Here is a 25,248-nt window from a genome sequence, read left to right on the forward strand (position 1 = left end):
TGCAATACCTGGAGCCAGGAGAAAAGCTCTTCCCTGGCTCCTACCAAGAGCGCGTTACTTTAGTCCAACCTACTCACAAACAGCGCCTGGAAGAGAGTCTTTCTTGCATCCAAAGGGATCCAAGGTAACACTTTCCTTAGCATTTTCAAGATCCCAAAACAGGAGCTTGACAGTGTCTTTACATGGTCTTCAGAAGATAGTTTGTTATCCAATAGGACTCCCAAGTTCCTAACCTGTATTGTGGGGGAAGGAGGCTCCCCCAATTCCGAGGGCCGCCAGTGTGGTGGCCATAATTCCTCTGCCATTCCAAACTGGTGGATCTCCGTTTTATTGGAGTTAAGCTGCAGTAAATTGCCCCCCATCCAGGCTGCTATGTTCAACATACAGGTCTTAAACTTGGCTCTGGTGACAGATAGGTCCGATTCTAATGGGATTATCACCTGCATGTCATCCCCCTCTTGTCAAGTGGGGTAGTTACTGACATAAATGAGTCTAATTTGACCCGTTAAGATCTATTTGACAGAAAGCTTTGCAGCCATGCCAGTGCTTAGCCTTCGACACCAACCTCCTGCAATCTGCAAAGCAGTATGGTATGTGAGATGGTGTCGAAGGCTGCTGACAAGTCAAGCAGCACCGGCATAGTGGGAGTCCCTCTGTCTAGGGACATCCTGATACTGTTAGTAACTTCCATCAGGGCCGCCTCCAAACTATGTCCTGCTCGGAAACCCGATTGGGCTGGGTCTAGCAGTTGGTTCTGCTCCAGATAGACTGTCAATTGCTGGTTAATCATCTTTTCCATGACTTTCGAGCAGATGGCAGAAGAGAAATATGCCTGTAATTTTTCATATCTGATTAATCAGCTGACGTTTTCTTCAAGAGAGGTTTGATCAGTGCATTCTTCCACTCATCTGGAAAGATAGCCATGTCCAGGGAGTTGTTACAGACTTCAGCGAGGGAGCCAAGAGGAGGACAGTTCTGCCATGATGAACGGAGAGGCGTAGTCTGACTCTGAACCTGACTTAGTTGCTGCAAGTCCTGCCCTTACTTGCTCCGTGGTAATGGTGGAAAAAGAGTCGAGCGTGGGTAAGGAGGGGTTCCTAATCTTCAGGTTGGGAGCCCTTGAGGCCTCTCCTCCTCCCAGAGAGTTATAGATGTTATCTATCTTTTCTCTGAAATGGGTGGCCAAATTATCGCATAGATCTTGCGTATGGGGGACAGCTGCGCTACTCATGGTGGGATTGGTGAATTCTTTTAATATCTTAAACAGTTCCTGTGAGGAAATATTTGCCTCCCTTATCCGCACGCTCAAATGTTCTCTTCTTGCAGTTTTGCAGTGGCCTAGGTAGACTCTATGTGCCACATTATAAGCCAGCTTATCCTAGGGACATTTAGTTCTCCTCCATTTTCTTTCACGACCCCTGTATCCGCCCCTCTCATCTTTAAGTTCTTCCGAATACCACGGCGCAGGTGCCCGTTTCTGGTTTACTTTCACTGCTTTCAGAGGTGCGATGCGATCCAGGGCCGTCCCAACTACAACCTCCCACCTTTCCAATGCCTTATTACTGTCTAGCAACCCCCCCCCCCAGAAGGGGCTACAAAGGCTCCGCCGAATGCTTCTGGCGTGACATTCCTCCAAGACCTGCGCAAGGCCTTCCCTCCAAGGGGCTTATTTGCACCTTCTAGCTGGCTAAAGGAAAATCTTAAGGCCCGGTGGTCAGTGCATGTTAACTCCTGAGGTGTTTCTACGGAAAGGAGGGAGAAGTTGGTAAAGATAGAGTCCAGGGTGTGGCCGGCGCAATGCGTAGGCACGTACACTCTGGAAAAAAGCCCCAATGAGTCAATTGCCAATAAAAGGGCCCTAGATTCTATATTCGAGGACTCTTCCAGATGGTGGTTGAAATTCCCCGCCAGCACGAAGCAATCAGATTGTAGGATATAAGGGGCTAGGGTTTCCAAGAGGGAGGAGCAGAACAATTGCTTACTTTCCTCCGGGGGATGGTACACTACTGCGCCCATCCATCTGGTGTCCTTCAAGGACTCTATAGGAAACACCAGTAGCTCAATATATGTTGTGAGCCCTGAGTCTACAACCTTGATATGGTGGGGCGCCCTTGTTGCTACTGCCACCCCTCCTCCCCGTTTACCGTCCATGTCTAGTCTAGTCAATATATAATCTTCAGGAAATGCGACCGCTAGCGCTGGGGTTCGTTCTGTACATAGCTTTAATCATTTTTAATACATATGAAATAGAAATAATAATTTTATTGCATGGGATTTTTTTAAATATTCTTTAAAAGTATTATTTAAAAATTAATTAAATATATTTAAATAAGTGTATTTCATTACATTTGAAGTTAATGTGCTATAACACTTTATTTTATTAGTTTAAGATTTAAACATTTAACTAATTATGTTACATTATTACTTTATATTGAATGTTTTTCCAAAAGATTTCTCAGTTAAGTACTTTTTTCTAATTTTCGCTATGGTTTTCCTGGTGGTGAAGGTCTCAGTCTGACAAGTTTGCACTGATAAATCCTGTTGTAGGATACTTCACTCCCTGAATTCAGGGGGTGGAGACATGTAAGCCTACACTTTGGAGTAACTTTACACTCTGAAATATTGAACTGCAAAGAGTGTAAAGTTACCCCAAAGTGTAGTCGTAGATTTACATGTGAGTACATTTATACATGTACATTTACCTTTGTGAATAGGACTCACAGAGATGAAGCATAGGCAATCCAGGATATAAGAGAAGAAGCAAAGATGATAATATCTTGGAAAGTTAGAGTTGCCACTATTGTGAGATTGACTATGGCATGCACTTGAAAGTTCTAAGCATAGGAGGAATCTATTAATGTATACAAGGTTTGCAATTTGAGGGGCTTGTAACCTGTTGGCATGTGAACATGAACTTGACACAATTAACTTTCCTATCACCTCAAGTTTGGGTGTTATGTGTTAGCAAAATGTTCTTGCTGTCCCATAATGTGATGTGATATGGGTACATTATTCTTGATCTGCAGGTTGGCCCTAAGACAACAGCAACTGCCACTCAGTGCCTGTGCCACCACCTCACCTTCTTTGGCAGCACATTTCTCGTCATGCCCAGGGTAGTGGATATCAGAGACACAGTCAAGTTGTTTGCTAATGCTGCCAACAATCCTGTTGCACTGATTCTTTTGGGGATTCTTGCAGGCTTGTATATCCTCACTGCCATTTGGTCGTACATGAAAGATAAACAAGACAGTACCAAGGTAAGAATGTGTGTGCTGTTAATTTTTAAAATGCACATGTCCCACTTTTGCCTGTTTCATGTACAGGATTGTCCCATTCATTTCTCACAATGCATGTTAACTCATCAGGTCTCAAATAATGTCATTCCCCAAGAAATATCCCATGGCTAAGTGTCATACATTTATCTCATTTCCCAAGTCTGAAAAAGAAAATTTTCCAATTCACATCACGAATTCACTATCAGGTCTGTGGACTGGCCAGAGTTTAGGAGCAAAGTTGATGTGAAGGTTGCATTCTCGATTCAAATTTTACAGAGAAGTATCAGTGACTTAATGGGCTTAGAGGACGGATTACAACCGGGTTGACGTTCTTTGAAGAGGAATGTATAGGATTCAGTTTGCATGGTAGGGTAAGTCCTAATTTGAGATAGTCTTTCAGATGGAGCAGTAGATGAACTTTAGGAGCTCATGCTTCACTCATACACACGGTGCTTCATCCTTTCACCCAAAGGTCAATGGTGGGTAAACACTGAAAATGAGTTATCTTTGTACTTCTAATACTGCTGTTAGGCAGGTGCATGAACTGATAATATTTAGTCAGGATCATCTTCAGGACCGGATTGCCAAGGTTTTGGTGCTGTGCGATGACAGGGAGAGGCTGGCAAGTGAATTCACAGCTTTGTCAAGGGAAACATGTGGGAGGAGGCAGCGTGAAGATGGGAATCCAAGGAGTGAGGAGGCGGTGTACAGTCATTGACTGGGGCGAAATTAGAGCCGGCGTGCGGAGGAATCACATGTCTGGTACTGAATGAAGTTGCGACTGATAAGAGGAAGTCGTGGGGTCCACCGTAGTGGAGGAAGGAGAGGAAGATATCAGGGTCGGATCCCCGATCCACCGTGTGGGTCCATGAGGGGTAACCTGGGAGGCAAGGGTAATCGGAGGCAGGGTTGGGTCCCCAATCCACTGCCCAGGTCCCGGGGCGGGTACCTGAGATAGGGGGTAAATGGTCCACGGAATCAATCCGGAGGGCACAGAGACGCTGAGGTTAGGTCCTGGCCGCCACAGTCACATGTGGTCTAGCCCGGCAAGTCAAGAGACATTCAAACCCAGCCACCAACACCAACAGGCTCTCCAGTCCTTTTGTGGCCATGGACACAGCTCCTACAAGCCTCATGGGACACATTGCCAGAGGTACACCCAGTTTGCAAACCTCCACCCCGCCCCCCCTCCCACTGACTCCCACCCTGGTCCCTCCCCAACAGCAGCAGTTTCAAAACCACTTTAGTTTGTCCTTGTACCATCACAGTCAACCAGTGGGTGGCAGGATGCAGCTTCATCTGCCCCTCTGGCAGTCCATGGCATCGAACAAATGGGTACTATAAATTGTTCAGTGGGATTACTCTATCTCTTTCCTAGAAACCCTGCCTCACATGCCACCATAGTCAGACTGGCTGGTGGAGGACCACATCTCCCTGCTTTGTCAGGACCTTCAGGTGCTTTTGGCCAAAGGATCCATTGATAGGGGGCTGGCATCTGAAGTATACAGTGGTTGTTATTCCCGCTATTTTCTGGTGCCCAAAAAGGACAGAGGCCTCCGTACTAGTTTAGACCTTCGTCTTCTCAATTTCTTCCTGAAGAAGGAGAAATTCAAGCTGTTCACTTTCGCTCAGGTTCTGTCTACCCTGGGTCCTGGATACTGGATGGTGCCATTGGATTTGCAGGACGCTTACTTCCGCATTCCCTCCCTGGCAGCCCACAGGCATTACCTGTAGTTCATGGTGGGCCTCAAGCATTATCAGTTCGCTGTGCCCCCTTTCGGCTTCACCAGCTCCCCTCGGGAATTCACCAAGGTGATGCAGTGGGTGCAGCTCACTTGCGGAGGTCGGGTTTCAGTCTTCCCCTACCCAGACAATCGGCTGTTCAAGGCAGGCACACCCCAGCCTTTTGTCTCCCAGCTCCGAGCCATGCTGACCTTCTGCATTCACTGGTTTCACTATAAACGTGCCGAAGTGCCACCTGACTCTCTCTCGGATGCTCCCTTTCCTCGAAGCTGTTCTGGATACAGTGCAGTTTCAGGCCTATCGTATGGAATGGCGAGTCCAGGATATTTGCCTATAATACTGATGTTTCAGCCTCTACCTTGGATTTCGGTGAGACTGACTCAGAGGCTGCTGGGCCTCATGGCCTCCAGCATCAGGGAAATCTCTTCCACCTGGTCAAGATATCAGAGTTAACTGCAAAATATCTGCAGTGGTGGCTGATTGAGTCCGCGGGGAAACCCTCTCCCTTCCCCACCCAGAGCTGAGAGTTTTGAAAGATGTGTCATTCCTAGGTTAAGGCAGCCATCAAGGAGAGATGAAGATCAGAGTACTCTGGTCTGTAGCGAAGTTTCAGCTCCACATCAACTTGTTGGAGTTTTGTTGGAGTTGAGAGCAATTCGCCTGGCGATGAAAGCCTGTCTTCCTTCTATCAAAGGAAGACTGGGTCAGATGGTAACCGATAACACCACCGCCATATACTATTGCAACAAGCAGCGTGGGTTGAGGTTGTGGACCCTGTGCAAAAGTCCCTATATCTCTGGACATGGCTGGAACATCAGGGCATTTCCCTGGTGGTTTAACATCTGACAGGCTCTCTGACTGCCAGAGCAGACAAACTCAGCCATCAATGCCTAGGGGATCACAAATGGTGTCTCCATTCGGAGTTGGGGCAAGGTATTTTCCGCGAATGGGTAGAAACTTAGTTAGATCTATTCACCACCTCTGAGAACATGGAATGTCAGTACTTCTGTACACAGGAGTTTCCAAGGCGACTCTCGATCAGAGATGCATTTCATCTTGAGCTGAGCTCATGTCTCCTGTTTGCCTTTCTGCCAATAACACTCCTGCTTAAAGTTCTAAAGAAGATCGGGAACGATCAGGCCAAGTCATGTTTGTGGCTCCAGATTGGGCAGGGAGAGTATGGTATTCAGAACTCTTGAGGATGATCATTGGTCATCCTAATCACGCTCCTCACCAAGAGGGTCTCCTGTTGCAGCAACACGGCATGGTCCTGCACCCAAACCTGCGCACGTGGTGGCACCTGACAGTTTTTGACCTCCCTCCAGAAGTCTGTGATGTCATTCTGACAGCCAGGCGCCCTTCAACCAAGATAGCATACATCTAACATTGGGACAAATTTGTGGCTTGGTGTGCTTACAAAAATGTTGACCTACTTTCTGCACGTTTGTCTTTTGTACTTTCATTAGCCCAGCAGGACTTTGCTCTGGGCACTATTAAAGAGTACTTTTCTGCCATATTGGCATTCTTGTGGTGCTGGATCAACCCTCCCTGTTCGAGTCACCTGTTGTGACTAGGTTTCTAAAACGATTACAGCATATGTTCACTCCAAAAAACATTATGCTCCAATGGGACCTGATCCTAGTCTTGACCTTTCTTATGATGTCGTCCTTTGATCCCTTGCACACCTGCCCTCTTTGTTGGTTGACCATAAAGATAGCCTTTCTAGTGACCATTACATTGCCCAAAGGGTTAGAGAACTGCAAGCACTTTTTTTTTTGCGCCCTGCTTACACAATCTTTTTTCAAAATAAACCAGTTCTAAGAACTTGTGCCTCTTTCCTGTCAAAAGTAGTAATACCTTTTCATGTAGGCCAGACTATCACATTGCCTACCTTTTTTGCTCCCCTTCACCCTTCCAAATAGGAGGAGAGATGCCACCACCTGGACCCAAAAATAAGCATTCTCGTTCTACTTTGATATTACCAGGGAGTTCCACCTGGACAATGAAATCTTCATTGAGTTCTTCGGGGTGAAGAAAGGAAAGGCTTTGCAGAAAAGGACCATCTCACAATGGATTGTGCTCTGCATTAAAATCTGCTACGCACTGGCCCAGAAGCATCCACCCTGATGGCTTGCGCACTACTGCTTAGACAGTCAGTACAGGATCATTGCATGTTTGGTCCTCTATCACTTCCTGGTCCAAATCCATTCACAGACCCAATTTCGCAGTGGTATTGCTTGGGTATCTATTCTAAGGTAAAGAATCTGCAGCTAGAAACTGCTTTCAGATGAACAAGTTACTTACCTTTGGTAATGCCTTATCTAGAAGAGACGCTATCTTGCTGCAGATTCATTACCTACCCTCTCATCCTCTGCACTCTGAGAAATTGATTTCTCCCTTTAGGGTAAACCTTTATGAGGTCCTAAGTGTCTGCACACTCGTACATCAGAAAATGTCATGGCTCCGTGCTTCTGCTGTGTAATGGTCACGAAAAGTAACTGATGTCAGTGCACTGGAGTGGCTCCTATATAGGCACCATGAATGTCTCTTCTGGCGCGGATGCTGTGGACAGGGAGCCGAACGACGCTACCTACCGGCACACAGAGGCACTGCTTGAAAAGTTTCTAGAATAAGTCTGACTAGGAATATTCTACGGTAAGGATTCTGTGGCTAGATAGAGCCTCTACCAGATAAGGCTTTAATAAAAGCAAGTAACTTGTTCTTCTCGCCCATATAGGTGAAGGTCACCGTTCTCGCCGACAATGACGCAGCCCATCATTCCCGGTACCTGGTTAAAGTTTTTACTGGATATCGCAGAGGTGCCTCCACAACTGCCAAGGTTAGTACAGTTAATATCCCCTCTCACCTATTCTGTTTGTTCTGGCCCACTGTGTGACAGAGCGGGGATTTGGCAGGATCTTTCAACAAACAGACCTGAACAGCCCCAGGAAAATAGATATCACTGTATATATTTTATTGTTTTGGGCAAATCCTGGCCATTTTATTGTCTTCTTATCTGGGTGAATCAGGCTCCTCAGGCTTCTCTTCCTGTTGACAGCCAGAGTATCCCATCCAATCTGTCTTTCAGGGTTTTCAAGTGTCACAGGGAGCACTAATTCTCATCGTAACATAAGGTTGGAGTTGCAATTATCTGGCATAGTGTAGATCCGTTCCAGATTTTCAGGATAACCACTGACTATGTAAATGAGTTCTATTTTAGATCAAATTTATGTATGTCTGGTGGCAAAATTAATGAGTGTATCTGAAAAGCAGTAATTTATAAAAGTAGTATAAGGGAACCTCTGTAGTTTGTTCACATATGTAGAACCACCGCCCATCTTCCTTTTACTGCTCCAAGTCAATCTCTAGGCTAGATTTGTTGGAAATATTTTTTTAATGAACATTTTCCTGTTTCTAGGTAATTCTCACTCTTTATGGTGCAGAAGCACAAAGTAAGCCCCACCACTTGACTGATCCTGGGAAAGCAGTCTTTGAGCGCGGAGGGGTAGACATCTTCCTCCTCAAAACTTGCTTCCTTGGTGAGCTGCACAGCATCAGAATTTGGCATGACAATTCAGGACCAAATCCTGCCTGGTAAGGTGTCACATTCTTGTTCCCTATACAAATGGTTGGATTCTGCACCTGTTAAATTACCTGTAGTGCAATTTTCTTGGCTTTGTGTCGGTAAGGCTTCTTGCACACCACAACCGTCAGCTACCAATGGTCTGTGAATAGATGAAAATATACAATTTGTAAGGAATTGCTTGCTGTACCTGCATTCTATGCCATTCTATGACTGATTTGCAGGGTGCAAAAATGAGTGTGTGTTTGTAAAAAGAATGGGGGGTTGCGAATTTTCATAGAGGCTTATCAATGTGTGAGTGTGAGCGACTCCCCTGATAGGTACTTCAAAATTTCTAATTTTTCAAATCTCGCTCAATGAAATGGTGAAAATGAGAGGTGCCATTCTATATAAACCCTCTGGTTATAATTCTCGGTTCGTAGCAAATTTGTCCTCCTTGTTGTCCCCATCTGTTTTAAAATTTCTATACTTTCTCCTTATTGTGAATTTTACCCTTCATTTTGAGGACCAATCAGATTCCTTGAGTAGGACACTGGAAATTGAGATGCCGATTTTTCAGTTAAAGCAGTGGATATTTGGTATGACTCATAAGGCTGGGCATACTCTTGATCTACTATTCAAGAATTTAAACACAGTGGTGATTCAGTCAATTGATCCCATAGTTTTTGCCAGGGAGGCAGAGTTTTTCTTCGGTTTTACAGAGACCTTGGAGGAAAGTAAACCCTACTATTTTTACATGCAATTTTAGCCCTCTATGTTCAGGTAGGACACTTCTGTGGAAACAGCAGTAAATTAGCTCACAAATGCAATGTCTATAACCGTTGATGTTTGTGTCCCCGTAAAGGAGGTTAATCCCTTGATTAAACCGTTATCTGAAAAGGGGTACTCAAAGGAGTAAAGGAAAATAAAACAGGACAGCAGATTTCTTGAGCATAAGTGGGGGTGCACTAAGGTTTTAGTGGACCAGTTGATCTATAAAAATACACTCAAAGCATATCACAACCAACTTGGACAAGCTAAGAGACAACATTTTGATTTCAGGAGAACAGTGGATCATCTAGGGAACTATTTGGAATAGTCAAACAATTAGCTCATCCAGTTGCTCTGGATCAGACAGTCAGAGCGTCTGCCCCTTTTAGCAAGGAATTGGCAGCATTCTTTAATTGCAAAATTAAGACTATTTATTCTGCCTCTGGAGGTCTATCCCCGATGGTGGAGGATCTTTTTAATGATGTTAGCCTGCATCCGGTGGCTACCTACAACTGGGGTATGTTCGCAGAGCTAACAGTGGAGATGGCGGAAGAGATGATGGTAAAGGTGAAATCAGGTTTCTCTTTGGACCATTGCCCACAGTTTATCTGCTTCCCTGAGTCGGACAGCCCCCGGCCGTCTAACGTCATGGTGGGCATGTGCGGAGGACTGCCAGGGCCGTCCGAACCGCGCACGCGTGGAATTCTTCCGCACTGCGGGGGAATTCCGGCCGCAGCAACGCGGTTATTTACACACGCTTAGCCCCTATCCTTAGTCCATATGTAACATTACTTTTGAATGAATCTTTGAAGGAGGCAGAGTTTCCTGCAGCTTGGAAGCAGGCTTTGGTTTTGCCATTGGTAAAGAAAGTTGGTGTAGACACTTCTATATTGTCCAACTGTTCGCCCTGTTTTGATATTACCTTACTTGACAAATATGTTGGAAAGATTAGATAAGATCCAACTATGTTAGTACTTGGAGAATAATAGCTTGTTGGACCCTTCTCAAACTGGGTTCAGGGCTAAAAACAGTACGGAGTCTACCTTATTGGCAGTGTTGTACAGCATCAGGTCTTTGGTGGATCAGGGTAATTCATCGGCCCCTATCCTTCTAGACTTGTCTGCTTCTTTCAACAGTGTGTCACACCACCCTTTGCTACAGAGGCTGCATGAAATTGGTTTGTATTCCCCAACCCTGCAGTGGTGTAGCTCATTTTTGAGCAAAAGATCCCATTCGGTACAGCGAACCCCTTTTAAATCTAGCCCTAGGCGGTTGCTTTGTGGGGTTCCTCAGGGATCGTCCCCGAGTCTCACTTTGTTCAATATCTATATGGCACCTTTGGCAGGAATTGTCAAGGTGTGGGGATTTGATCCTTCCTTATGCTGATGATACTCAGCTGATTATTTCATTTGACGATAAGCATACTGACACTCAAGGGAATTTTGTTTGCTGCCTCTCTGAAGTGCTAAGGTGGTTAAAGGTACATTGTCTAACACTGAATGCAAACAGTCTTACTTTTTGATATGTACCGCAATGTCTGGAATGATTGTTGGTGTCCTTTGTTGTTAGGTCCTGCACTGAGTCCTAAAAGGGTGGCAAAGAATTTTGGTTTCCTGCTTGATAAGTCTCTTTCAATGCAGGAAAAGTTAAATACGGTGTGGTGGAGCTGTTTTGGACTACGCAATCTTCGTAGACTATTTCAGTGGATATCAGTAACATGGCGAAGGAACATTGTTCAAGCTGTGATTATGAGTAGGTTAGACTATGGAACATGCTATATGTGGGCATGTCAGATTGTTTGTTCATGTGTCATCAGTCTGTTCAGAATGTGGCGGCAAGACTGGTTTGTAACAGGCTTAGCAGGAGTTCTGCTTCAGCCTTTCTTAATTCTTTTTACTGGTTTTCAGTCTTTAAGAGAGCTATTTTTAAGTTAGAGCACTTTCTGACAACTGTCCAGCAATTCTACATGATAGAGCTACTTTCTATAAGCCGGCATGCTACTTTCTATAAGCCAGCATGGGATCTCCATTCCGCTAATCAGGCCTTGATATATTGCAGGCGAATTAAGAAACGCAGAATGGGTGGTTGCTCTTTTAATTTGTTGGTAGCTTCCCACTGGTATAATCTGCCCCCAAATCTGCGTTTGATGTCAGATTTGTTGGTCTTTCGGGGAATGTTGAAGACTTGTTTTTTTCCAATCTGATGACTTTGTGAGGGCTCAAGTGTGACAAGTATGAGGTCTAACACCAAAGAAGGACAGGGAATTTCATCCAAATTTGGATCTTTGACCTCTGAAATTCTTCCTCAAAAAGGACAAGTTCAAGATGCTCACTCTGGCTCAAGTTCTGTCAACCCTGGATCCAGGCGACTGGATGGTGGTGTGGGATTTGCAGAATGCCTATTTTCACATTTTTGTCCTGCAATCCCACAGGCGCTTACTAAACTTTCAGGTGAGCCTCAAGCACTTTCATTCCTCAGTGCTCCCTTCGGCCTTACCAGTGTACTTTGGGTAACAAAGATGCACTCTAACTACTCTCCTGGGTCCACCAGACTCAGGTCTAACTTTTCAGTGTAGGGTCCTGGTCTCTTAGGCTGCATGAGGGGGGACGATCCGGTGAACTCGGCTACCAACTCGCCAGGCAGGCTTCTTCAGCTTTTGTGACATTTTGCTGTGAAGTCAGCCACTGCCTCTTGCTGGTTTCGCTTCTGGCAGGGCTTGGAAGATGACTCCTCCACCAGCAGGATACAGCAGGCACAGTCCTTTCTTCTCCAGTCCAAGCTGCAGCACATGCAGTCCACCTTTGGTGCAGCCTCTTCTTTGCTGGTTCCTTGGTGCAGCAGGGCAGTCCTCCTTCTTCAATCCTCTTCTTCAGTCCAGCCAGATCTGCATTTTGGGTGCCAGTAGTAGCAGAACCCCACTCTTGTCCTCAAAAATACACAAGCCCACCCCTGGGGTGTGGTTACCTGTGGGCTACACACCCACAGAAAAAACGGCTTGGCCAGTGTTTTCCCCTATCACCAACCGGTCTACCCGAACAAAAGAGCAGCCCCTCTTGAGTGTGGATACCATTTGCCCTTCACAGGCGGCCTCCCCCTTGAAGTTCACCTTGTGGGCTGACACCCAATGTGGCTCCTTCCAGGAATAGGTAATACCTCCTCCAACAGCAGGCCTCTAATGTTACTCTCCCTGGGAGCCCCCAGGTGGGCAGAAGGTTGCCATGTAGCCAGCCTTATTAAATGGCCACATTAATTTCGACATGGACATCAAGTCGGGCTTAATGTAACGAGTTGTTTGATACCTTAGAGTATCACCTTTTGTAGTGCCATTCAGAAATTAGCACCGCTGCATTGTCAGAGTGCAACCCTGTACTCGCCAGTGGAATTACCAGGCATGTGGGCTGCTGAATTCATATCTGTGCATAGATCACCGCCTAGTGTTGGGTCCGGATGATTGCACATTGTTGTCCTGGAAGAGTCTTCGAAGTATCACAAGATAGGTGGCTCCTCCCCTGGACTACAGTGCGCATGGGCATCCTCTCCATCCTCGGATTGTTTTTTTCCGCCATTGGGTTCGGATGTACTTTCTTAACTCACGTTCGGAATCGATATTAAAAAACTTTTCACAAGGCCAAAAGGCCTTAGGGGCGTCGGTATTGTCTTTCGTTCGGTGCCACGTACTTGTTCCAGTTCTACGAGCCGGACGTCGAAGGCCGCTTGCCTTTTTCGACACCAAAGGCCCCATCAACGATCGACGATGGAACGGAGCCCGTTCAAACGATGCCCCGTTTGCAACTCAAAATACCCTCACATCGATGTGCACCCGGTGTGCAATAAATGCCTATCACCGGACCACGACGAGGCCAGCTGCTTGGCCTGTTCTCGATTCAGGTCGGAGAAAACACTTCGGCTTCGACGCGCAGCGCAACATTGGGCTCGGAAGACAGCGCCCGATCCAGAGAACATCTTGGAGGCTGAAGACGACGAGGGCGTAGAAGAAGAGGATCCTGATCAACAGTCGGATCCCGTGTCGGAGCAGAACTCAAACTATGAGGACGAAGAAGAAGACTACGTCCATGATGAAGACGTCGTCGAGGTAGGACGACTCAAGCGATGAGCAAGGCCCAACCGCAGTCGCGGGGCCCGGTAATGACACTGTACCTTCCAAGGCTCAGGTCGAGGCATCGCCGGAAGGCCTTAGCCAAGATCTTCATCCACATTCTATAGCCCCGCTTCAAGGCCCGGCTAAGAATATTTCTAAAGAGCCATCGGTCGGATCGACGACTTCGGAACCAATCAAATTGAAGAGTGTCTTTGACCCCTCGGGGTCAAAAGAGGGTGTCGGCCCGAAGATCGGAGCGCCAAAGCCTGTATCTAAAGTCAAGCACGTCACGCTGACGCCGTCGACGTCCAAGTCCAAAGATGGCGACACTAACAAAGGACTCAAGGCTCAGAAGACTCTCGATCCAAAGCTTCAAGCCTCCAAGCCACTAATGGTCAAGGCCTTCGAGTCGACAACCAAACTCGACCCGAAAGAGCATATCAAGTCGAAGCAAAAGAGCGTGCCTGCTGCGCACCAAGAGCTCGAGTCGAGGGAGGAGCCAAGATGGCGATCGGAACAGTCGCATAACCGCCTCGCTCCGAGATCCCTTCCTCCCCGCCACCTATCCTGTCTTTAATCCTGTTCGGGGTGTTCCGAATTCGGTTCCCAAGGAAGAGCCTTCACTTACCGTATGTTTCCGGGGCTCTGGCGTGCAGTGGTTTCTGCGTTCTGCCCTTGTCGTCTTGCTGGCCTTCCCGGCCCTGACGCCGGGGCCTCGAGTGCAGTGTCTGCCCGGAGATGTTCGGAGTGCCGGCGGTCCGGAACCGGTGGAGAGACCCGATGGTGGGAGCCTGAGAGCCGCGAGCCGGGAGCCGGAGCGGACCCACCCCCGATGGTGGGCCGCCCCGCATGCCTGATTGCCTGCCGGACCGAAGAAGAGAAGCCGCGCTGTCCGGCACCCCTCGGGTGAGAAGCCCACTCCTGTTGATTGTCCCGCCTGGGATCCGGTGCAGGGCTCCCCCGAGTGTTGTGGGGAGCACGCCCGTTCTTCTGGTGACTCTCCTTTCTCCGCCGAGCGCCATCCGCCGCGGATCGGCTGTGTGTCCTGGGGCCTCCGGCACTTTTGGTGGTCTTGGAGGCGGATGCGACAATGGCGGCGGGCGATGTGCTCAAGATGGCGGATGGCCCCTCGGAGTGTCTTCCTCCTGGAGACAGGGACGTTGCTGCATTTGCTCTCCCCGGACCTCGTTTGATTTGGGCGGCCCCTACACGGAGTGCTGTCTTGCTTGCCCTGGCTACTCTGCGGATCGACCTGTCCTTGAAATGCCGGGACTTCGAGTTGCGGATCGCCGCCATGGTTGCTCCGCCATTTTGTGACGCGGTGTCGTCTCCCCGAGTTGGTATTGTTGTGACTCCTCCAGCTGCTGTGCTGGGATCTCCGGCTGGGTGTTCGATTCTATGGGATCAAGTGGACCCGGTGCCGATGCTGCAGTGTTTCCTACATCCTGATTTCTTTGCTTCGTGCTGGACAGCCCAGATTTTGTGCCTGGCCACGTGGATCTTTGGTGTACTTTTGCATTCTGACTGCTGCCGAGTTTGCCTGCTTGCTTCTTGTTGGCCGGGACGGTATTCCGCGAAAATCCCACTTGCTTTCCCTGACTGGTATGGGTCCACTGTATCATGCTGTTTCTTGGCCGTGTCGGGGTCTGGCAGCTCCGCTCTTCATAGAAGTGGACAGGGGTGATCGTTCCTGGGTGCCTGCGGGACTTTCGTTTTGTTAAATGGCATCTCCGGGCCTCATTATTTGGACAGTTCCTGTCTCCATCCTCTGTGTAGGCTTTTCTCAGTATCCTCTTTGACCTCGATTAGTGATCCGTTGTTGCGGGTGGGGAGGTGTTCTGTATTTCGATCGCCGGCTCCTCTCCTCTCTCTCCCTTCTTTTTCCTCTCCTTCTCTCTCTTTCTCCTTTTCTTTCTCCGTTATTACTCCCTTTCTCTTTCTTCTATATTTCGGGTGACTCTGGGCGACAGGCACGCTGTTTAGTGGGGTAGGCCATAGCCATTACATTGATGTAGGGTGGGGGGGTATTTGTTATTTTAGTTTGTTTTATTCTATGGTCCCTTTTTGCTCTCTTTCTAGGGGGTGGGCTATGTCCCTTTGTTTTTTCTCCTTTGTTTCGTAAGTGTCTGCACTTTCTCCTTTTTCGGGGCGGGAGGGCTGTCTATGTGGCGTCCCATTCAATCGTTTGCTATGCATTGTCCTTTATTTTTGACCCCTTTGATGGGCATAGGATGTCTTTGGGCCTCGCCCTACTGTGGTTATCTGACTGCGTGGGGGGCTGTATCCCTCCCGTCCCCCCCCTCTTTTTCTGTATATGTTGCATGACGCCCTGGTAGATATGGCTGCTGCCTCCTCTTTAAATCATAAAATGAAACCTTTCTTATCCTGGCGCTTACTGTGTAGCGATTTTATTTCATGTTTATCCTGTATTCTTTTTACCGTACACATTGATGTTGCTCCTTTTTGACTCTCCTGTTTTGCGGCCGGCCCCTGTGGTTGTGGGCCTGCGCTTGTACTGATATGTGTCTCTCATTAAAGGTTTTCAAAAAAAAAAAAAAAAAAAGAGCTTGAGTCGACGCATGGCCACGAACAACGTTCTGATAAAACGAAGTCGGTCGGATCGAAGGCGGCGCCAACCTCAAAGCAGGTCAGTCCGTCTCCAAGGCTTGCGCCACCAATAAAGTACGGACTGCCCCCGACTGCGCGCCCTCAGGCTACCCAGCTACAAAAAAGCACCGACACAACAAAGAAGTTGTCGGTGGCCTGAAGGACTCAGCCCATAGAAGAGGACGTTGTGTTCCAAGCGCCATCCAATGATAATCAGTCGAAACTATTCATCGACTCCGATTCTGGAAGACTCACTATTTATAAAAGAAAGATCATTCCAGAAAATCCTATGGAGTCATACAAAATCCCACTCAAAAAGAAAAGGGACTCTGCCACCTCACCTGCTCTTTTTGAACCTATAGAGTCCTATGGACAGGAATATACCTATTCTCCCACACATACCACTGAGGATGGGGGGGAAGGATACAATGAGGAAGAATTTAATTATCCTATTGACACAGATCAAGAGTCTCAACCCTGGACTGACCCTGTTGACCCTGGTGAACCACACACCACGCCTGGCACTCAGTCCTATATGGTCAAAACCTCGCCTACTGAAGATACGGCTGCGTTTAACTAATTAATTGAAAGGGCAGCCATTAACCATGATGTTGAAATGCACGCTGACCCGGTAGAAGAAGACTTTTTGTTTGATACTTTCTCAACTTCAGAAAGATCGGTAAAAACATTGCCTATGCTTAAGGGTGTCCTTAAACACGCTGGTGAAATTTTCAAAGAAACCACAAGGGCAAGGGTTGTGAACCCCAGAATTGAACGGAAATACAGGCCTGCGCCTGTAGACCCTACGTATATCAAAGGCCAGCTCCCATTGGACTCCTTGGTAGTGGCTAATGTGCGTAAGAGAGCGAACTCTCAAACAAGTGGTGATGCTCCTCCTCCGGACAAAGAATCCAAAATCTTGGAAGCTTCTGGCAAACGTGTGGCGGCTCAAGCGGCAAATATTTGGCGAATCTCAAATACACAGGCCCTATTAGCCAGATATGATAGGGCTCATTACGACACGTTATAGCAGCTACTACAACACCTGCCTGATGCTTATAAGGAGGGAGCGGAAATGCTAATACAGGAGGGGAAGCTAATTTCAAACGCATCCATTAAATGTGCGCTAGATGCAGCAGACACAGCAGCTAGGGCCATCAACACAAGTGTGATGCTCAGAAGGCATGCCTGGCTCCGCATCTCTGGTTTCAAGCCAGAGATCCAAACAACTTTACTCAATCAGCCGGTTAACCCTGACTTTCTATTTGGTCCCGATGTAGACACGACCCTAGAAAAAATTAAGAAAGACACTGAGACAGCCAAATCCATGGGAGCCCTGCAGTCACAACAGTTCAGGGGCGGTTCCTTTCGTCGCTCCGGTAACAGGGGAGCTTCTAGAGGTCAGGCATCGCAGCAAGCCCAATACAACAAAGGAGGAACACAAACCACCTATAACAAAAGCAATAGGGGTGGATACCGTGGGAACAGCACCAAAGGCAGAGGACGAGGAAATAATAATGCCAGATCCTCCGCCACCAATAAACAGTGACGTCTTGTCACTGCCCCCAGACCATATAACACCGGTCGGGGGAAGACTTCAGCAGTTCCTGCCAGTCTGGGAAGGCATTACCACAGACAGGTGGGTGAGACAACTTATCCAATACGGCTATTGTCTAGAACTAACCTCCACTCCACCCAACATACCCCCAAGGCACCGTCCTATGTCCGCAGAGCACATGCACCTATTGCAGCAAGAAGTCATCTGCATGCTGCAAAAAGGGGCCATAGAACTTGTGCCTTTAGAACAACAGGGTACAGGGGTGTACTCACTGTACTTCTTAGGCCTGAGGCCCATTCTAGACCTCAGACCCTTGAACCAATACTTCTTGTCAGAACATTTTCACATGCTCACTTTGCAGCAAGTTCTACCATTGCTCAGTCAGGGGGATTTCCTAGCAACCCTAGACCTGATGGACGCATATTTCCACATTCCAATTCACCCAGGTCACAGGAAATATCTCAGATTCACCATAAACAACCAGCATTACCAGTTCAAGGTCCTGCCTATCGGCATCACTACGGCCCCCAGAGTGTTTACAAAGTGCTTAGCGACAGTAGCTGCGCACCTTTGGAGACAACACATCCATGTCTATCCTTATCTTGACGACTGGCTTATTCAAGCGAAGTCAGCCCAGCAATGTGCCAGCCACATGTCCCGCACAATTCACCTCCTACACAGTCTAGGATTTTCACTGAATTACCCAAAATCTCATCTTCAACCCGCACATGTACAACAGTACCTAGGCGCGGACATAAACACCCTGGCAGCAACAGCACAAACAAATTCAGCAAGAATCAACAGCATGCAATTGCTGATTCAAAAATTCAGACCCCATCACTCACTCCCAGCGCAAGTGTTTATGCAGCTGATAGGCATGATGGCCTCCTGCATCTTTATAGTCCCTCACACGAGGCTACACATGCGTCCGCTTCAGGAGTGCTTGGCACGACAGTGGAACCAGGCTCAGGGACATCTAAAGGACCTAGTGTTGGTGACCGGTCGTGCACACAACTCTCTGCATTGGCGGAACACACAAAACCTTTGTAGGGGACGACCGTTCCAAGAGCCTGTACCACAGATAGTGCTGACGACGGACGCATCTCTCCAGGGCTGGGGAGCGCATGTCCTTCATTATACAGTGCAGGGACTATGGACGACGCAGCAGCAGAAGATGCACATCAACCTACTGTAACTGATGACAATCTTCATGGCGATGAAGGCGTTCAAATTGCATTTGTGCAACAAAGTCGTGCTGATCCGGACGGACAACATGACTGCAATGTATTACATCCAGAAGCAGGGAGGGACACACTATCCACAATTGTCACACCTAGCCCAGAGCATGTGGAAGTGGGCCATTCAAAGAAACATGTTCCTCATGGCGGAACACCTCCCAGGCAAGGACAACCAAATAGCGGACCTGCTCAGCCGGCACAGCCATCAAATGCACGAGTGGGAGATACATCCCTTGGTGCTACAACCGTATTTCCAGCAGTGGGGTCATCCAGAGATAGACCTATTCGCCACAAAAGAAAACGCAAAATGCCAAACCTTCGCCGCCAGGTTCCCACACCCGCAGTCTCACGGCAATGCGATATGGATAAACTGGTCAAACAGATTTGCGTACGCTTTTCCTCCAGCACCGCTCATACCGCTGGTGGCGCGCAAACTGCGGCAGCACTCAATGACACTCATCCTAGTTGCTCCAACATGGGCAAGGCAGGCATGGTACACCACGTTCCTAGAACTTTCAGTGGTGCCTCACCAGCGACTGCGACTCACACCCAGTCTCCTCACTCAGAGCCGTGGAGACATTCAGCACCCAGATCCGCAACAGTTGAGCCTTGCAATATGGCTCCTGAGGTCATAGAGTTTGGCTACCTGAACCTGCCCCCTGACTGTATGAACATTATCAAGGAGGCTAGAAGGCCTACAACCAGGGCGTGCTACGCGGCAAAATGGAAGCGTTTTGTCATTTATTGTTCCAATAATAACATAAATCCGCTCGATGCATCAACGCAAAACATTATATGTTATTTGTTGCACCTACACAGATGCAATCTGGCATATAGTTCCATCAGGATACATTTAGCTGCAATGGCAGCTTATCTTTAAAACAGACAGCACCTTTCCCTTTTCAAAGTGCCTGCCATTAAAGCTTTTATGGAGGGACTCAAAAGAGTAATTCCTCCCAGACACCCGCCTTCACCTGTCTGGAATCTGAACATAGTTCTCACCAGACTAATGGGACCACCTTTTGAACCTCTTCACTCTTGTGAGATGCAATTTCTGACATGGAAAGTGGCCTTTCTAGTAGCGATCACATCGCTAAGAAGAGTTAGTGAGCTGCAAGCCCTAACTATTCAGGAGCCTTTCATACAGATTAATGCTAATAGGGTAGTGCTGCGTACCAACCCTAAATTTATGCCTAAGGTGGTGTCCCAGTTCCACATTAACCAAACAATAGAACTGCCAGTATTCTTCCCAAATCCAGATTCAGTGGCAGACAGAGCACTGCACACACTAGATGTTAAAAGAGCTCTCCTGTATTACATAGACAGGACAAAAGATTTCGGGAAAACTAAACAACTGTTTGTTGCCTTCTCTCCACAGCACAAAGGCAACCCCATTTCCAAATCAGGTATATCCAGATGGATTGATAAGTGCATACAAATCTGTTATCATAAGGCTAAACGCACATTAACAGTTCCCCCAAGAGCGCATTCCACACGCAAGTTAGGGGCATCCATGGCTTTCCTAGGTAACATTCCTCTAGAGGATATATGTAGAGCAGCCACATGGACCACCATACATACATTCACCAAACACTACTGCGTGGATGCACACTCCAAAAAGCAAGCTGCTGTAGGACAGGCTGTTCTCAGAACTCTTTTTCAGACTGCTACAGCTGGCACAGGCAACCACCGCAAAGGAGGAAACTGCTATTTATTCTATGCACAGATATGAATTCAGCAGCCCACATGCCTCGAACGGAATATGCTACTTACCAGTATGCATCTGTTCTTGGCATGTAGGGCTGCTGACATTCATATTGCCTGCCCTCCTCCCCGGTGCCTGTCGCAGCTGTAGCACTCAGAATTATTCTCAGGCATGGTCATCACTTACTGTATCATACTCCATCCCTGCCACAATGGCGAAAAACAATCTGAGGATGGAGAGGATGCCCATGCGCACTGTAGTCCAGGGGAGGAGCCACCTATCTCGTGATACTTCGCAGACTCTTCCAGGACAGCAATGTGCAATCATCCGGACCCAACACTAGGCGGCGATCTATGCACAGATATGAATGTCAGCAGCCCTACATGCCAAGAACAGATGCATACTGGTAAGTAGCATATTCCTTCTCCATTTTGGGGTGTCTTTCATAGATTCACATGCTTGAATATTCCCCGTCGTCGAAGTGGGAGTTCCACGGTACATAACATAGCAATGTAGCAATAACACAAGTATATATGCATAAAAGAAAGAAAAACCATAGAGTTGTCCATAGATAGACAACATATCACTTCTATGATATATCATAGTCATTATGTTTGGTCCAAATTCCAGCCAATCAGGCGTCAGCATCCTCTTAGAATGTTCTCCACAGAGGCTCAGGCCCTCAGATTTTCTACCACACGTTGTGTGAAGGGAGTCTCCCTGAACTCTGCTCAGTTTTCTTCTTATTTCTCCTCAGAAAGTCAACTTTATGATGTCTACCACCTAGAAGTCCCTCTTCAGACCTTGTGGAACCTGTGGAAAACAGAGACTTCATTCTGAAGACCTTCATAAAAAGTGCATATATTGCCTATATCCTGAACACCAGGTAAAGGATTGTAAAATATGTAGAACCTTCTCTCAGAAGACTCTGAAGGACAGAGAAGGGCGTCTCCTTCTGTGGCTACAGAAGTTGAAGACTTCAGAGAACCCTCTCTCAGATGTGGAGAGTGTGTCATCAGTCAAGACTTCTTCATCATTGAAGAGAACCAGTGAATATCAAAAGGTTTCTCCAAAACCTAAAGTGGTGAAGAGACATCATGTGGAAAAGCCCACTATTCAACCTTAAGCTTCAAGAGGGGGGAGTTCTCCCCCTCAGAGTATTTCTGCACCTTTTACGAATCGAGATCTGACTCTCAGGCGTCAAAGACTCTATCTACGCAGTTTTTACCTCAGAAACCGCCTATCTCGTCGACAAGCTTATCGTCGCTTACCCTGTCGATGAGAGCTGCCGTCGTTGCGTCTACGACTTCAACATCAACCTCTATGAAGCCGGCTATGATCCTGTCGTCAGCATCTTCACAATCAACGTTCGTATCCATTAAGATGAGGCCTATTTCGTCTATGTTGCCTTTGACCTCGTCGACGGTGTCAAGCAAACAGGAGAAGGAGAAGATTCAGTCGACGCGCACTTCGTCGTCGACTGTGGCTTCGTCAGCGGTGGCTTTGTGGGCGGTGGCTTCGTAGACGGTGACTTCGTCATCGGTGGCTACGTCGGTGGTGGCTTTGTCAACGGTGCTTCTGTCGTCGACGAGGACAGTAACAACTGCTTACATGGATCTGGTACTATTGAAATCTTTAAGCTTTTTACTTCAACTGCGACATTCCTCTTTTGATACCCTAATTCCAGTTCAACTCCTCAACCTCCAGCTGAGTTATTTTCTTCTGATGATGAGGAATCTGAGGATGATGAAAGATTCCCGGCTGCTCACAGTCCCTCTGAACTTCTTATAAAATATCAGGACTCTGATGAGGACCTAGAAGAAGAAGAGCGTTTTTCTACTTGTGTCACGGAGCCTGAGCGAGAACTTCTTATGGCACCGATGCCTTTAACTGTTATTTCCAATCTCCAATTCATGCTGGATGATTACTACAGCCGTTTTCCAAGTTCAGTACAGCCCTCTCCAGCACCTCAAGCGCATATTCAACCTCTTCACGGCCAAGGATCAACATCAGGATGCTCGTCAGGTCATGGAGGAGGACAATGACGATGATAACGATGATGACGATGACAGAGAAGAGGGTGAGCTGGATGACAGATCCCTTCTTTCTGAATGGGACAACTACCAGATTCAAACACCATATCCTACTCCAGCTCCTCTGGATTCTCCACCAGTGGACATAGGTGGTTTTCATTTACTCATGGAAAGAGCGGCAAAAAGATTCCAACTTCCTATGACAACAAGAGAGAAAGATTGTTTCTTATATGATTTTAAAGATCAGCCTCAGAAACAAGTTCGTTTTATTCCCATCATCGATTTTATCTGGCAACAAGGGCTCAAGCTCATGCAAAACCCCAATTCAATACCAGCTGTTCTACCGAGGCTGGATAAGAAGTACAAGGCCCCTACAAATTCACCTGCTTGTCTCATTTCTCAAACAAAGCCTGATTCCATTATTACACAGGCAGCACAACGTCGGGCTAGGAATCCTTCATATCCGTTATCTGCACCGCCTGACCGAGAAGGTAGACGCCTTGATGCTATTGGCAAGATATTTTACACTATGGCTGCAACTACAGTTCATGCGGCCAATTCTCTGGCTATCCTTGGTCGTTACGACCGACAAATGTGGTCGGACATATCATCACTTGTAGATCTAATACCAGAAGCGTCTAAAGCAGAGGCATTAAAAATTCTTCATGAAGGAGAGAAGATTTCTTCCGAAATTATTGATTGTGCTGTGGATGTGTCTTCCACTGGTTTCCGCCTTTTGGCTGGTGCAGCAGTCCTCAGGCTATTATTATTATTATTATTAGACATGCCGTATGATGGCGAATCTTTTTTTGGCCAACATATCGTCAATGCCCTTCAAACAATAAAGAAAGACACCGACACGGCCCGTGCTCTCGGACCTCTTCAGTTTAAAAAGCAACCTTTTTGAGGCGCAAGAGGTCGTGGCTCCACATCTTCCTTTCGAGGAAGTTCCAATCAATATAAACAGGGCAACAACATTACTCCCCCCAGAATCAGCTATTGTTCAGGCAAAAGCATTCTTCGTCCTACAGACAATACAGAGGTAAATCCTCTTACAGAGGGAAGGACTCTTCCAAAAAACAATGACTTTCACCACTCACCATCCCTGACTCTGCCCGCTTGTTCAAGGGTCGGAGGTCGAATCTCCCACTTCTACTCAAGATGGTCACTGATTACTACAGATCAATGGGTTCTGGATATTGTGCTCAAGGGACATGCATTGGAGTTTGTAAAGATTCCTCCAAATTCTCCACCAAAAGGTCCACCTCCTGCCCACCTGAAAGAACATTTAAACCAACTCACAATTTTACTAAGAAAAGGCGCGATCGAAGTGGTACCTAAACTACAAAGGAACAGAGGTTTTTATTCGAGGTTCTTCCTCATACAGAAAAAGTCGGGAGAATGGCGCCCTATTCTGGACCTACATGCTCTGAACAAATACATCAAAAAACAAACTTTTCGCATGTTGTCCCTTCAGGAGGTACTTCCTTTACTATCTCAAGGGGAGTATTTGACAACTTTGGATCTTCAAGATGCTTATTTTCATCTTCCCATTCTGCAGAGACATAGAAAATTTCTCAGATTCAGAGTGGCTGGGAAAGACTTTCAATTCAAGGTTCTTCCATTCAGCCTTCGTTCCGCCCCCGTGTGTTCACCAAAGTCCTTGCACCGGTGGCAGCTTACCTTTGCCTGCAAGGAGTGCAAATCTTTCCATACCAAGATGACTGCCTGCTGAAGGCACAGTCATTCGAACAGGCTTCCAAACACACTCTATTCTGCAGGTCCCTCTTCCAGTCCCTGGGCCTTACATTCAACATGGAAAAGTCTAATTTTCTCCCTGCCCAAAACAGACTGTTTTTGGGAGCCATTCTAGACACCAAGCTAGCAAAAGCTTTTTTGTCGCACGAAAGACGTCTGCGACTTCGGAATTTAGCGACCTCTCTCCTTTTAAAAGAGTCAGCTTCTGTCAGACAGTTGAAATCTTTCCTAGGGATGTTGTCCTCTTGCATCCCTCTTGTCCCACTCTGCCGGCTACAAATGAGACCTATCCAGGATGAATTGGACAAACAATGGGCTCAAGTCTTCGGATCCATCAACGATATGGTCAGAGTCACATCACGGATGAAAAAAGCTCTCTTTGGGTGGACTCTCGCGAAAAACGTCTCTTCAGGTTGTCCATTCCTGGTGGACGCTCCAAGTTTCACTCTCACAACAGACGCATCTCTAGAAGGTTGGGGTGCATATCTTCAAGGACTAACAGTAAAAAGAAAGTGGAACATTCAGCAAAAAACCTGGCACATCAATCTACTGGAGTTATTGGCCATTTTTCTAGCTCTAAAAGCTTTCCGTTCCATCATACAAGGGGCATCGGTGTTGGTTCGAACGGACAACACAACCTGCATGCACTACACAAACAAACAAGGAGGCACAAGGTCCATCCTACTGTCCCATCAGGCTCAACAAATTTGGGATTGGGCGATTCAACATCAGGTCGTCCTTTCAGCAGTGCACGTTCCGGGAGCGTCAAACAATTTTGCGGATTCACTGAGTAGGTCTTCCACAACCAACCACGAATGGGAATTACATCAACCCACACTGGATCACATTTTTAAAGTATGGGGTCCTCCAAATCTGGATCTGTTCGCAACACGTCTGAA

At 47.2% G+C, this 25,248-nt stretch overlaps 1 protein-coding gene across 4 annotated transcripts in view; it reads left to right on the plus strand.

Moving 5' to 3' along the window:
• The window catches only part of LOC144798682 (polycystin-1-like protein 3), a 1,031,816-nt gene that overhangs the window by 377,703 nt on the left and 628,865 nt on the right, over positions 1-25,248 (plus strand). For all 4 annotated transcript variants that reach the window (XR_013603613.1, XM_078669668.1, XM_078669669.1 and 1 more), the window contains exons 10-12: positions 3,027-3,257; positions 7,756-7,857; positions 8,437-8,612. Coding sequence is in view for 3 of the 4 variants with exons in the window: in XM_078669668.1 (XP_078525794.1) it covers positions 3,027-3,257; positions 7,756-7,857; positions 8,437-8,612 (509 nt within the window). In the remaining variant the exon portion in view is untranslated. The remainder of the gene's footprint in view (positions 1-3,026; positions 3,258-7,755; positions 7,858-8,436; positions 8,613-25,248) is intronic.

The sequence above is a fragment of the Lissotriton helveticus genome, chromosome 12 (assembly GCF_964261635.1).
Source record: "Lissotriton helveticus chromosome 12, aLisHel1.1, whole genome shotgun sequence".
Classification (NCBI taxonomy): Eukaryota; Metazoa; Chordata; class Amphibia; order Caudata; family Salamandridae; genus Lissotriton; species Lissotriton helveticus.